We start from the raw sequence: 15,091 nt of genomic DNA on the forward strand, positions 1-15,091 counted from the left end.
TAGGAAAATAAAAAAAAAGACAAGGAACTCACGAACTGATGAGACTCTCGAGATATGGGTCATACGCTGCCTTTCGCGGTGAAGGAGCAACTTTTTTGGGTTGGGAGGTCCCGGAATCCTCGACATCACCCCTTTTCCTTTTGTTCTTGGGAGAAACAGCAGGAGGAGGAGATTGTGCTGATGTAGTACCTTCAGAGGCAGCATCCTTTTCAATAGATCCCGCAGATTTTCGAGAATCTGTGGGTTCATTCACAAAAGAGGGGGCTTCCTGGCTGTCATCGGCGACAACGGCCCTTTCCTCGACATCTCCACCCTCAGGAAGAGGAGGAAGAGAATCCATAGTAGGATGGTTCTGCAGAAAAATAACGACAAGAGAAAAATTAGAGAGATATCAATACAATGAGATGCAGGAAAAATTCGGAACAAGATAAAAACTCGAGAAGACAAAATACCTTGGGGAGAGGATTGGTGGAGCTGTATGGTTCCACGCGGCAAAAGGAAGGAATAGGATCCCTCTTGCTCAGCGAGGAAATTCTTCGAATAAGCTTTTCCAAGTCCTTCACAGAAAGATCATTGGAGAGCCTATTGGCGTCATTGTCACCAGCATATGTCCAAAGGGGATTTTTGCGAGCCTGAAGAGGCTGCACTCTAATCCTAAGAAAGTAGGCAGTGATTTGGACACCAGACAGCTCTTTGCCTCGAGTATTTTGAAGTTGATGAATACGAGACATAAGTGCTTCTGTCGCCTTTTTCTCTTCTTCGGAAGCTTCAGCATCCCAGGAGCGGCGGCGTTGAATTTTGGCACTTCCGTCAAAAGGGACTATGTTGTGCTCTACAGAGTTGGCACTTTCTTCGTGTATGTAGAGCCACCTTTTGCGCCATCCTTGGACAGAATCAGGAAATTTGACGTCGAAGTAATCAACGTCAGTTCGGACACAGATAACAACACCACCTATGTTATAAGTGGCGTTGTGGGAGCCATTGCGGCGGAGGCAGAAAATGCGTTTCCAAAGAACCCAATTAGGAGTGATTCCAAGGAAGCATTCGCACAGTGTGATGAAAATAGAAATATGAAGGATGGAATTGGGGGTCAGCTGGTGCAGCTGAATCCCATAGACAAAGAGAAGGCCGCGGAGGAAATCGTGAATTGGGGTAGAAAGGCCGCGGATGAGATGATCAACGAAACTAACCCGGTACTCCATTGGAGGGTTGGGGTAGCTTTCTTCGCTGGGAAAGCGGGAGGCGTCTTCTTTCTTCATCAAGCCAAGCCTCTTCAGCATGTTGACATCTTGGTTGGAGATTTTAGATCTCTCCCACTCAAGATCTTCAGCAGCCATCTTGGATTCTGGAGTACTGTGGCGAGTGAGTCGCGTGCGCGGTGACATCAACGGCACTGGAAAAAGCAATGCTTGTGCGTGCGGAAGATCAAGCAGAGTTGGGCGCAAGGGAAGTTTTTGCAGAGGGGAACAATGTGCGGCGCAAGCGAAGGAGTAGACCGAGGTTGAAGAAAGGTTTATATAGGATTCGGGCGAAGCAGTGCACCGTTGGATGAAGAAATCGTGTGGTGAAAAAAGGATCTTGTAGATACAAGGGTAAAAGGGTATTTTTACTGAGATGGAATGGAACAGGCGTTACCGTACGTGCGCCAGGAAAAGCGGAGGACGTGTGTCCCCCACTTGCACGACGTGTCAACGAGGTGGAAATAATGGACCCACAAGGCAGCAAAGTCCTGACTATTAATAGAGATGAAGTGAATTTGACAAAGGAAAGTATGTCGACAAGAAAAAATAAAAGAAGAATGGCGACAGGAGAAGTTATTTGAATACTTCGGGAGCCTTTGGTCAAAAACAAGTTTTTTGCCCAAATGCTCGGGGGCTACTTCGATAAAAGTAAAATTTCGACTATGGCAATATACAAATTGCGGGAGCCTACAACCAAGCACAAGTTCTTGGCTGTAGCCTCGGGGGCTACTCCCATCGGGAACGCTGTTCGCGTGCCCGATGAAATTAAAAAAGGAAAACGAAAAAAGATAGAAAAGCAAGAGAGTATATTTTGAGTTATAATTAACTCTACATATACTCCCATCGGGAGATTAATATAAGTCATATTTGACTCGATAAAATGTGCCATTCCAACAGCCGGAAAAGCACTCGACAATATATTCTCAGAACGCCAAAGTTGCGATCAATTTCTGAATGCCGCAAATTTGCGAAGGTAAGACCCCGGATCCGTTTCGCTGGGCGTGGCATCGCCTAAGACTGCGCTCGCTACTTTTATCCGTATCAACAGATACGAAGAAAAATCCTAACGGACGCGTTAGGTACTCGATAAATTTGACTGGGACTCGACAGAATGGTAAGACCTTAAGCGGCACCTGTCGGAGTTTACACCAGTATCCCGAGATCATGTCCAGGGACGTGATCTTGAAGTAGGTTTTTGCGGATTGCCACAAGAGCAGTTAACTAGTACCTGATCCGTCAGATGAACTAGCCCCAACTACCAGTATCCCTATGCAATATAGAAATTTATATGAAGAAATATAGAAAAGTTTAAATTGTCAAATAAAAATAAACAGTGGAGATTTTCCCTGACTCTACGATTCAAGAAAAATCTCGGGGGCTACTGACATAGGCATCCCAAATGGGCCTGCCGGGGGTTTAATGAAGGCCCACTACCCGAAGAATAAGAAGATTCGGGAGCCCAAGATATATTAAGGAAAGTAGAGTTGTAATAGGAAGTGTTGTTTGTAATCTGGCGGGATGAGTTAGAAACCGTCCCGGACTCTGTAACTTGTACAAAACGAAACCCTCGGCTCCGCCTCTTATATAAAGGGGGAGTCGAGGGACGAAGAGAGGATCAAAATCATTGTTCACAAATCCTAGTTTTCATAGTCGTCGAGTACTTTTCGGCTGAAACCTTCGAGATCTACTTGCCCTCTACTTCTAACTAAACCCTAGTCTACAACCCGTAGGCATTGACAAGTTGATACCTTGTCAATGATTTATCATGAAGAAACGCTTTTGTTTACATGAATATTTTATATCGACGAACTGAAAGAGCAGAGTGCTGGTACTATAGTGTAAAGATATCGCAACCTTTCGCACTCTGAACTTGTTAAGAATTTATCTATTTCTCTCAACACATATTTGTGCACAATATATTTGCACGTACACGCAACTTCTCTCCTCCGTTGGTGCATGCTTGATTGTCTTGTATCACCGGTGACGGAGATGTTGCTCAAAATGGTCTTCACGGCTCCATGTAAAGCTTGAATTAACCAACCACCGCATGCGCCAAACGCCTAGACTTCCTGAGGCGGAACAACGATCTGGGACTCTTCAGCCATGGTACCATGAACCGCTGCAGGCTGATTTGCATACGGAAGCTAGGACAGAAGTGAAATCTGTTCCAATTAGAAGGCTTGAGGAGCCAGGTCGATGGAAAAGTCCTTCCCAGATCATCCCGTTACATCCTATTCATAGCAATTGTCGCATATGAATCGCTAGGTGTGATTCAGATACTATCATCCTATCTTCACATATCTAGCAAGTTGTTCTCTACCATGGACGTTCTTTTTTCTTCAGTCGAGCAGATGATTATTCTTCCCTATTGAGATGGATGCCAATGCCAGGTATATGTCTGCAGGGTCTTGGTGTATGGCGTAAAGTCGGGCTTAGTTTTCACCAACTGACCGACCGACCAACTATCGTTGAGAGTTTACGACTTGAGTAGTAATTATATGAAAACCGTAAACCTAGAGCTTACAACGCTTTTATGTTTCGACGAGTGTTTATTCTAGGAAACAAATTCTAGATGTTCGGAATCATCATAATATGTTTTCAGACCGTTTGAAACTTGTGTTGTGTATCTAATTCGATCAGCCGGATGTTGATAGTCATAATCCCCAACCTAGTTTTTGTGTATCCTGAAGGACTCGAGCACATCCTCCCTGCTAGCCGCGGCGGTGTAATACGCCTCCATAAACTCACTAAACACAAACTCCCTGAACTTGGCAGGATTCGTGGCCTTGTCCACCATCTCCGGTGCCGGGCCGATACGGCACTCCATCTTGGGCATGATGAGAGTTGCCACTGACATCCTTGTCCTGTCGGAGTTGGTTACAGCGCGGTGTTCCACGCTGGCTAGTGCGCCGTTGGTGATGATCTCCATCTGGTGGCCAAAGTTGATGACGAGTGCGCCGGGGATAGGGCGGACGAGGAGCCACCGCCCGATGTGCCTCGCCTGGAGGCCTGCCACATCACCCTGGGAGAGGACGGTGAGGAGGTGGCGGTCGCAGTGCGGGAGGAGGCCGAGCGTGAGGTTCGGGTCCGGGCAAGGTGGGTAGTAGTTAACGTTCATTTGAGTCTCGCCGCCACTAAGGTTGTTGTCGAAGAAGCCGGCGCTGAGGCCGAGACCCTCTACGACGAGGCGCAGAAGGGCCAACTCGTGCACCGCCTCGGAGAACTCGATGAGGCGCGGCCTGAAGCTTGTTGGTTCGGCTGGCCAATGCTGGACGAGCTCGTCTGAGACCGGGTGGCATTGGAGCTTGAGGTAGTCGAGCCAGTACTGCGTCTCGCCGCGATCGTAGGGGGTGCTGGTGGCGAGCCGAAAGGGCTTGCTTTGGTCATTGGAGCTTCTTCTCCGCCGGCATCACGAAGACCTCCGCTGCAGCATCACGGAACCCCCTCACCACGTCCTCCCCCACGCCGTGATTCACAACCTGCGTTAAGATCGAATCAGAACCAATATTTCAGGATTCAAAAGCAAAAAAGATGAACCAGGCGAAAATGCGCATTTGGAAAAAAAAGTTGAGAATTCCAGAGTTATCAAATTCATACAACTGTCATGTTTGAAACGTGGACTAAATGCTACAGCTATTTTTTCAAAAATTTCACTGATATAGTATAAATAGTTCTAAAAGTAAAAATAAAATAAAAATATATACATAGGTATTTGGGCCATTTGGCGATGACTACATACACTAGCCGAGTCGTTGGGAGTTGGGAGTTGTTTGGTGCGACTGGGAGGGCAGTCGACGTGGAGATATGTGCGCCATCCGTGGTGCGCACAAGGACTATGGGTGGACCCAGGATAAAAATGTCCAGGTGTTCCATGTTTAATAATATATTAAATAATACTATGATTTTACGAACACGATTGTCAATATAAATATAATGGTACGGAATGTTGAAAATTCTTACCAAAAATTCAAATTTAAGATGCCCACTAAAAAAATAGTTCATCATTCCGAAAATCAAAATAAATAGTAAAGTACCAAAGATTGCACTATGAAAAAGCATAAACGGAAGCGGCAAGATGCATCAGTACATCTCAATTGCCGACAAAGGAAACAAATATCACTTAGAAACAAATTGAATAAAATTGTATTGAATTGAATTAATAAGTTAAGACCATTACCTTTAAAATGCTCTCCTACATTCTTTTATAACCATTATTTTGTCCATGTGGCGGTGGCGGAGCTGCGGCATCGTCGAGTTCATGGGATGGGGCATCATTCTGTTCATTGGATGGACAAATATTTTTATCTTGAATTGAGGTCCTAGGTTTCTTTAGAATCATTTCCATAAATGCAGCTTCTCCTATAATTTACCAATTTTTATAAGAGAATTAATAAGGATGATATAAATCTGCATAAAGAAAAATAGGAAATCATATGAGCTGTTGGATTATTTTATTTTTAAAATAGAAACGGGTCTAGAAGACCCCACAGGTGCATTCAGTCCATCACACGTGGCGGGTACATTTTACAAAGAGGCCATTTTACATCTCTCGCACTGAGAAACATAAAATTTGAAGAAAGGGCCTCTAAAATAATAGAGAACACCCTATCACTAAAATATGAAAAGCAATCAGGTCCTAGTTGCCGCCGCCACCTCTCGTCGGCGATCTCAAGATGTGAGTCGAGATCCGATGCCAAAGCGCTCGACAACATGCATCCGGCGAAGCATCGCACACGCCGGTCACTCCTCCTCCTCCAGGGACGATCCACTTGGCGGTGGAGAATCATCGAGCTCCGACGAACGATGCGCAGAAGGGCCTCCATCCTGGAGGTAGAGAAAGGGCCGCCATGTCGGCCAAAGTTCACAGCGTCCTGGAGGTAGAGAACATCTACTCAGTGCGCACCTCTGTCCTTCCTCAGGTTGCCGCCGGTTGCCGATCAGAAGATCGTGTCAAGTCAGCCGGTCGATTCAGCCGTGATATGTTATATGTTTCAAAAATTATATTATTGATTTTTTTTAATATGAATCCAATAGCATAGCTTTTGTAGGTATATAATTTGTATTTCATTAATTAAATTAGTGGTTTAAACTGTACCGAGTAGCTCTCCAGTTCTATCCCTGGCATTGGTTTGTACGGCCGTGTTACCTCATACATTTGTGGAAAATAATAAGGAAACAGGAAAACACGGTATCTTCGGCGGCTTGCTTGCTTGCTTTGAGTGCTTGCGAGTAATCTTTGGTACTCCCTCTGTCTCAGTTTACTAGTCTTCCCCAATATCGCTAGATCGCCAATTTAGGGAGTACTAGCTGTGCAAAAAGTGTGTCTACCTTTTATTCCGTAAGGGCAATATACAATCGCTCACTAAAATTCATGTTTCCCTTCTCTATATCCTGAAAAAATAAATCATGTCAATAAATATTCAATGTTGTGAGAAAATTCATTTGCTATGCAAATGATGCGGTCGTCAACCCCCAAGCTGTAAAGAGCGGACAAGTCATCCTCTAAGAATAGCGGCGGCATAAAGAGCTTGTTTAGGTACTTCCTATTTCTGTTTGGACTATATAGCTTGGATTTGCATAACTTTAGAGAATAAGTAAGTATTTAACAGTTCAAATTTGCAAACACAAGCGGTTCTCTTTTTTATTTTGAGAAATTAAAGAGGTTCTACAACATACGATTAGACCTAGGCCTATCAAAGGCCTAGCCCAATAAAACCCACTCACTCAACCACCAAATTTCCATTTCCCTTCTCTATTTATTTTATTTAGAGCAAATTCATTTGCTACCACACATGGATGACTTGAATGCAAGGCCTCGACATGCACACCAGAAACCATGGAGTCGTCATTGATGATCTTGAGCTAGCCGCGACGGATCTTGAAGGACTCAAGCACGTCCTCCCTGTTGCCGGCAGCAGTGTCAAAAGTCTCGTAGAACTCGCTGAACACGAATTCCCTGAACTTTGCCGGGTTCTCCTCGCTTACCATCACTGGCGCCGGGCCGACAAGGCAGTCCATCGTGGGGTGCACTAATGTGGCCAACGACAACCTCGCCTTGGCAGAGTTGGTGAACACACGGTGCTCGACACTGGCCAGCGCCCCATTGGTGACGATCTCGATCTGGTGGCCGAAGTTGACGACAAACACGCCAGGGAGGGGGTTGACAAGGAGCCACCGCCCATTGTGTCTAACCTGGAGCCCGGCAACATCGCCCTGGGATAGCACAGTGAGGAGATTGCGGTCGCAATGTGGGAGCAGGCCCATCGTGAGGGATGGGTCTGGGCATGGAGGGTAGTAGTTGACGTTCATCTGCGTGTTGCCACGGCTGAGATCTCCACCAAAGAAGCCGCTATCGAGGCCGAGCCCCTCAGCGATCAGCTCGAGCAGATTCCGGGACAGCTCGTGTAGGGCGACGGAGTAATCGGCGAGGGAACTCCGGAAGGCCTCCGGCTTGGATGGCCAGTGGTGGACGAGCTCTTCATCAATGGGGTAGCAGATGAGCTTGAGGTAGTCACGCCAGTAGCGGTTCTTGTTGCGATCCCAAGGAGTCTTTGAGGCGATGCGAAAGGGCTTGCTCTGGTCATCAGAGCAGTACGTGAGCTTGTCCTCTGGTGGCATCTCGAAGAACTTTGTTGCTGCCTCCCGGAATGCCCGCACCACATCCTCCCCCACGCCGTGGTTCACAACCTGAAAGAAGCCAAACTCCTTACCAGCCTTGACGATCTCGGTGGCAACCTGGCGGCGGAGGATTCCGTCAGAGAGGGCGCCACTGTGGAGGTCAATGAGCGGCAGTGACACATCATCGGAGCTAAGGTCGCCGAGGAGGGAAGCACGCTTCTCTGGTGGGAAGACATACTCGGCGGGCACAGAGGAGAGTGGAGCACTGGCGTTGGACAAGAGATCCATGGAGAGGAATGAAGCTTCTCAATTACATGGGGGTATATATAACTAGTGAACTAGGGACTATGGAGTCAGGGGCGATGTTTACGAGGTAGGCTCATTGATTAGTACAGTAACCACAAACGGAACCTACATAAATACATCCAAAACAAATAAATGTACATACAACAAAACCATTTATATGATGCGCAATGAACTCCACCTTCCACCCGCCTTATGGATCCAAAACTAATGATGTACTTACAATAATTATTACATATATGGTGCAATGCGACGGCACATCCTTACTTATATATCCAAAAGTAATGAGCATATGTAGGATGAAATCATATATGGCATGAAATTAATTGCACGGCCTAGCTTTCCATTAGATCGAAATCAATAAATGTGTGTACAACGAAACCATATATATGCCACGCAATTGTGCCACCTCTTTTCTCGTAGATCCAAAACTAATAAATACATGTATGGCAAATACATGTATGCCACGCAATTAAGTGCGCCTTACCTACTCAATAGATCCAAGTTGTAGCTCCTACCTACCCATGAGATCCAAAACTAATGAATGCAGTATAATAAAATAATATATTGCGCGCTAATCACATCTATCAATAGATGCAAAACTAATGAATGTAGTATAATAAAACAATATATTGTGCAGAAATCACATCTATCAATAGATGCAAAACTAATGAATGAAATACTATAAAGTAATATATTATCCTTAATTCTCATATCTACCAATATATCCAAAATAAATGAATGTGACAAAACTATATATGGAGCGCAATTAACCATACCTACCACCTGCATGATAGATCCAAAACAAATGAATGTATGCATGAAAAAAAAATATAGCCCCGCATATGACCGCTAACCTCTACTTTTCTATGGATCCAAAGATAATTAAGGGCCTACCTATAGCTTAACCACCTATTTTTTTCTAAAATCATAGTCAATTTTGTTTGACATTGGATCTTCATCTAACAATCCACAGCTCTCTATACAATTTAACTTGTAGCATTTGAAACATCATATGTATATGGCTTGAGAACCTATATTTGCACTTGTGACTGTGTCTATGGCTTGAGAACCTATATTTAGAATCATCGGAGGTAGTTAGAGTGATATTTTCTCCTACCTGCCCAAATCGGTCTAATATCACCATTCACTTACGCCCTAATAAAACTTCACTGCTACTAATTTATTTTGTAGAGGCCGCCAACATCAGGTTCACAAAAGAAATACGAATATTTTGGCACATGGGAGTTATGCTCCCTTTATTTTGAAATGCATGTTAGACATATTTTGAAATGTCAAAAAATTTGAAACAAAAATTTCACACGTACATCTTCATATGCTACACGCTCACAGAGTCGTTTCATGAAAAACCGGACTTGTGGTGTGGTGTGTGTAAAAAAGATAAAATTCAGTGCTGAAACAAAAACTTGTCACAAGATAAATTTTCTCTTTTTCACGTAGACTACAAAAAATATCATTTTTCGGTGAAACTTGACGAACATACATATATTATGGAAATGTACATGTAAATTTTTTTATCAAATTTTTTTAACACTTTGAAATATGTTTTTATGATAGAGGGATCATACCCACCCGGGAGCCGAATTGAGTTTCTATAGGAATACCACCTTGCAACCCTAACAAACCATATGTAGCTTAATATATTCAGTGTGCGCATGTGTTGTTGGATCATATATAGCCTGAAGTTATTCTTTACTTCCTACCTGATTGATAGATCTAGAAAGAATGAATGTACACATGACAATGCAAAGACATTGAGTATAAAATAATCTACTCACGAGAGACTGGACCTCATCCCTATCCTCATCTACAGTGCAGATAGGCGATTTTTGGACGAAACCGTGCGACCAAGCTCGCCGCCGGTGATCCGTGGTTTCCTCACCCTCCGGCAGCCGCCTCGGCGGCGGGAGGACGGGGGATCCACGGATCTCGGCGTGTACATAGCCTAGGTGTGTGTGGTGTGCTGGCCGGCGGCGCTGGGGTGGAAACGGCGGTGTCGGTGTGGCTTTTGGTGGCGGCGGTCTTCCCCTCCGTCGGTGCGGCTCCGGTGGAGCTTCGCCGCGGATCTGGCGCCCCGTCCTCGTCTGCGGCTCTGCGGAGTGCTCAGGAGGACATCCCCTATGCCGGAGTCCGGGAGATGGCGGATCCGGTGTTTGACGTCCTTGAAGATGCAGTTGCAGAGCCCCTGGAAGGTGTCGCCGTTCGTCGAGCAAGGTGGAGGTGCTCCGGCACCGAGGAGCGTCGACTCCCTTGTCGCGTGGGGGAGCCTCCCTCAGCCTGTAAGTGGGTAGGCTAGCGGCGGCCCACCAAGTGCCCTTTTGTGTCCATACAATTGGAGCGGGCAGTCACTTCGTGGCCGAATAATAGGCTCATGCTAACCGGCGTCCGGCCAGCCCGATTAAACCCGCCAGCAGCCCAGCGCCCTATGAGGAAAAGCCAGCGCAGCCCGAAATTAGATCTCCACCTCGCGCTTGAGGCTATCCTCGCGGTCGATGTGGTCGGGCGCTTGAAGGAGGAGCAGGTGTGGCGTCAGAGGTGGGCCGCGGTGAAGGTGGTAACGGAATCCTCGTCATGTTCGTATGAGCGGGAGGAGGACGGAGATCTGGCTGCCGACCTGCTCGTCACATCACCGGCCACGGGCGGCTCACCATGTACCCCGCCGGACGGGACGGAGGCGGCCAGAGAAGGGGAACGGAGGGGGAGCGGAGGGGTAGAGCTGCAGTGGCGAGGGAGTTCCGCCCGTTATGGTCCGCCATCGACATGGATGGAGTTTCGATGTGGCGGCACGGCGGCGGTTCCCGTGGGTGTTCGCTTGAGCGAATTTGGTGGGCTGGGCTGGCGGCGCCGTGGATGGCCCGTGTTCACTTACAGGCCTCCCTGTCCAGGGTTTCGGAGTTCGAATGGCGGGTTTCACCGGCGTAGCGTCCTTCTCGGAGACGAAGGCACCGAAGCTCATAAGGGCTTTTCTGTTTTGTTTTACGTTTTCTCGGCTTTTCTGTAAGATTCCAGGGTGATGTATCTGTGTCTTCCTCGCAAAAAAAAATCTACTCGTTTTTTGCGAAGCATCGTTGTTGCCTTTTGACCAGTCACTAGATTCAAATTCAGCAGACCCCTCCCTCCCTCCATCATTGAGTTGGTGGCTGATTCTAGGATTTCTACACGTATGTACGTGGTCAGTTAATTCTTCTCATTTTCTACTAAGTGTGCCAGGTCTCTGACAGTGGTATTATTTTCCTCTTTTCTCCCCGTTTCACCATTTATGATTCTCTATGGAGATTTGTTTCCACTAACAACGATGAGTGACCGAGGGCCATGCAAATTCAGAGGGAAATGCTTTCATCTAAATAATGAAATGGGAGCTTTCAACCATATATGAGGAACTTCTAACAAGGTGATGACATACTTGCAACTAGCACGCAAAGGCTTTTATCTAAATTTCTAGAAATTTTCGACAACATTCCACCAAAAAAAAAAGATATTACAAATTTCAACGTAAATCTCATAAAATATCTGTCAACTGTAAAAAATAAAGGAATGTTCAACTTTCAACCAAAATCCAAAGGGAGGCTTTAGAGGAACTTTCCTGTAAGGCTAGGCACTGGCCCGACATGTTTATCTGGTCACATGGTTGGGATTTAGAATATATTGTGATGTTACGTAGGTAGTAAATGATGGAAAAGTGACTTTGGCACATGAGCATCAGTGCTCTCGGTTTTAAAAAAACATATTTCTGTGATTCCAAAAAAATTGAGCTTAAATCTGCACATACATAGAAATCTTCTGAGTGTACTGTAAAAATTTCGAAAGAAAAATATGTTGTATTATGAACTATATAAAAAATACAAATATCTGATAAAAATTGTCTCTATACACAACCATAAATTTGCTTTTTCTGTAGCTAAAAATACAACATAAATTTTATCGAAACTTTGCACAAGTATTCATGACATATGTATGTATTCAGGGAATAATTTTGATGATTTTTTAAAATATAAAACATACATTTTTAAAATATTTTAAAAACCGAGAGCACTGGTGCTCATGTGCGCCAAATCTTCATTCGTAAATGACCGGTTATAAAGATGTATTCTCTCAGTATCATAAACAGATAACGTTGTGGACATGCCTTTAGTGAAACTTATACAACCCTGACCATGTATATATATATATAGTTATTAAGGTTGGTAATTTGAAAATCATATGTATAAATTTATCTCAAAAAGTGTTGCAGGAATCTTCTAATTTATTGATTAGCGAGGAGGAGGAGGAGGAGGAGGAGGAGGAGGAGGAGAAGGAGGAGGAGAAGCTATTCCCTCTGTTTCAAATTAGTTGATCCAGGTTTGGTCGTATTTGGTCTAGATACGCATGTATCTTGACATGTTTCAGTCTGTAGGGTTCGCTCACTTTGTAAGAGAAAAAATGTGTCAACTATTTTAAAATGGAGAGAGTAATACTTATTACATGCTACTTGAGGCATCAACTCATCGCGACAGGGTTTTGTTTTATTTCTTTTCTCTCTTTTTTTAGTAAAAAATCAGCGTCTTCACTCACACGCCGCTCTATAGCCCACGTCCGAGCGGCCACCTAAGCGGACCAAATAGAATACAAAATGTGTCCTATTTGCTTGGAGATGGCCTTATTAGTACTACACTATATGTTTTCTAGAGTTCAGTAACAACCCCCATTCTCTCTCTCCATACGGCTCCTTAGCGGCGGCGAGGTCATCCTCAACGCCAACCACTACCCGCCGTGCCTGGACCCCGGCCTCACCCTCGGCCTGCCGCCGCACTACGACCGGAACCTCATCACCGTGCTCCTCCAGCCCGGGTACGTGTGCGGGCTCCAGGTCTCCTACGGCGGCGGGTGGATCGACGTCGAGCCGGTGCCCGGCGCCCTCGTCATCAACTTCGGCCACCAGCTTGAGATCGCCACCAACGGGCTGCTCCGGAGCGTGGAGCACCGGGCCGTGCCCAACGCGGTGGTGGCCAGGACCTCGGTGGCGGCGTTCATCATGCCGACAATGGATTGCATGGTGGAGCCCGCCAAGGAGCTCGTCGGCGAGGGCAGCCCGGCGAGGTACCGGAGCATAACGTTTCGGGACTTCATGCGCGTCTACAAGACCGTCGGCGCTCGCAGGGAGAGCGTCGACAAGGCCTTCAGGATCTGATCATGCCGGCCCGGCCATCATCACCTTTGCTCCATGGTTCATGCTCATGCCTACTGCTAATAGAGGAGGGGCATCGAACCATGCACAGGCTTAATATGGATTGTAATATATATGTGTGTACTCTATATAACTATCTGAGTCCAACTAGAATATACATATATTAAATAAATATATAAACATTTCAGCTACATATGAACATAGATTATGCATGCATGACCAGACATACAAATTACGGTTTTGCTATGTCTCAGTCAACTGAGATTTTCTTAAGTCTAAGTCACTTGCAAAAAAGTACTGGAGTTGCACTTTTCTATTAAAAAAGTGCAATTGCACTTTTCTGTCAGAAATGTGCAACTGGACCAGTTGCACTTTTCTTTGAACTGCAGTTGCACTTTTCTGAGGTGACTGAGACTTAAGAAAATCTCAGTCAACTTAGACATAGACACACCCTACAAATTATGCAAACGCAAATGCCGCGTCCATCTTCAGTGTTCACAACAAACTCATCAGCTGCCAAGTCTTTCATCATCCTCTGCTTTCAACAGAATTTTCACTTTCAGGCAGAATAATACTAGATAGGATCAAGACAAATCAGCCTTCAGGATCTGATCATGCCGGCCGTCATCACCTTTGCTCCATGGTGGTTCAGCACAGGCTTAATTTGGATTGTACTATATGTGCCTACTCAAGTGTGTTTTGGAGCCAAACTACATGTAACCCTTTATTTTCAAACATTCAAAATTTCTATTTTGAAGTTTTAAAACACTCAAAAATTATGTTTCTAAGTTTTAAAGAAATCCGAAACAAAATTTTATAGGTAACTATGTAAAATCTCAATGCAAACTAATTTGTATTCTAGACAACACGAAATTGAAAAAATCTAAAAAAAAAGTTATAGTCTTGAAATATGCACTACTCACTATAAAATTAGTCATAATTTATTATTTTTATGTAGCCTACAATATAATGTAGTTTGTATTGAGATTTTACACCAATGTAGTATACATCATTAGCTATCTACAGAATTATGATTCGGATTTTCTGAAAATTAGAGTGCATACAAAATCCCTAGCGCACGTACGTCTTTTTCCACAATTACAAGTATTTACGTGTTCATTTGCGGTTGTGTTTTTCGAATCTTTTTAGCATGCCTTTGAGAATCCTGCTCTTAGTAGGTTGTGTTTTTCAATGGGTTAGAGCTGGGTATAATGGATATTTTGCTTCTGAATTTTGCTACTCTTACCGTACAATTTGTCGCGGCAGATTTGATTAAGAAATTCCACGCAATCGCGCTTATTGATGTCATCAGTACATGGATACAACATGATATGGAAGGTTGACATCCACTGCTTATTTTCTTCTTTTTGCAATGTTTAATGGGGAAAAAAAGTGGCCAGACATGACGCAATGACGGGAAGTCTTCATGAGACTTTTCTAGCTATATATAATTTATGAGTAATGCTACACGTACGGACAGTTTCGTACAGAAATCACTTACGGACTCATCATGTACACAGCGGGCAGGGTGGTTGTTTCCGAATTTTAAGCAAGGAAAGCAAACTGAACCAACCGGCTTCTTCCACATCAGTCCGTAGGTGTTTCCGTAGGCAGAGAATCCGTAAGTGTAGGATTATTGATAATTTATCATGAACAAACGCTTTTGTCTATAAGGTTATTTTCTATCGACAAACTGAAATAGCAGAATATTGGTACTATGGTGTAAAGATATCGCAAACTTTTG

The 15,091-nt window shown here is 44.7% G+C and overlaps 2 protein-coding genes and 1 pseudogene across 2 annotated transcripts; 1 reads left to right on the plus strand and 2 right to left on the minus strand.

Moving 5' to 3' along the window:
- Nucleotides 1–3,709: 3,709 nt before the first annotated feature.
- Nucleotides 3,710–5,489, minus strand: LOC124689409 (annotated as a pseudogene).
- Nucleotides 5,490–7,103: 1,614 nt separating this feature from the next.
- On the minus strand, nucleotides 7,104–8,147 carry LOC124689410 (2'-deoxymugineic-acid 2'-dioxygenase-like). The gene has a single exon (XM_047222948.1). It carries the CDS (start codon nucleotides 8,145–8,147, stop codon nucleotides 7,104–7,106), a length of 1,044 nt encoding a protein of 347 aa, XP_047078904.1.
- A 2,461-nt stretch (nucleotides 8,148–10,608) lies between these two features.
- On the plus strand, nucleotides 10,609–13,350 carry LOC124689411 (2'-deoxymugineic-acid 2'-dioxygenase-like). Its single transcript, XM_047222949.1, has 2 exons — nucleotides 10,609–10,907; nucleotides 12,894–13,350. Exons 1-2 carry the CDS (start codon nucleotides 10,609–10,611, stop codon nucleotides 13,348–13,350), a joined length of 756 nt encoding a protein of 251 aa, XP_047078905.1.
- The last annotated feature ends 1,741 nt before the right edge of the window (nucleotides 13,351–15,091 follow it).

This window comes from Lolium rigidum, chromosome 2, assembly GCF_022539505.1.
Source record: "Lolium rigidum isolate FL_2022 chromosome 2, APGP_CSIRO_Lrig_0.1, whole genome shotgun sequence".
In the NCBI taxonomy this organism is placed as follows: Eukaryota; Viridiplantae; Streptophyta; class Magnoliopsida; order Poales; family Poaceae; genus Lolium; species Lolium rigidum.

Excerpts from the sequence above, each read along its gene's own strand:
- LOC124689411 (XM_047222949.1), top strand. The coding sequence starts at position 10,609 with ATGAGGAAAAGCCAGCGCAGCCCGAAATTAGATCTCCACCTCGCGCTT. Across the intron at positions 10,908-12,893 it reads GGAGGGGTAGAGCTGCAGTG|CGGCGGCGAGGTCATCCTCA; the intron begins GCGAGGGAGTTC and ends ACGGCTCCTTAG.
- LOC124689410 (XM_047222948.1), bottom strand. The coding sequence starts at position 8,147 with ATGGATCTCTTGTCCAACGCCAGTGCTCCACTCTCCTCTGTGCCCGCC.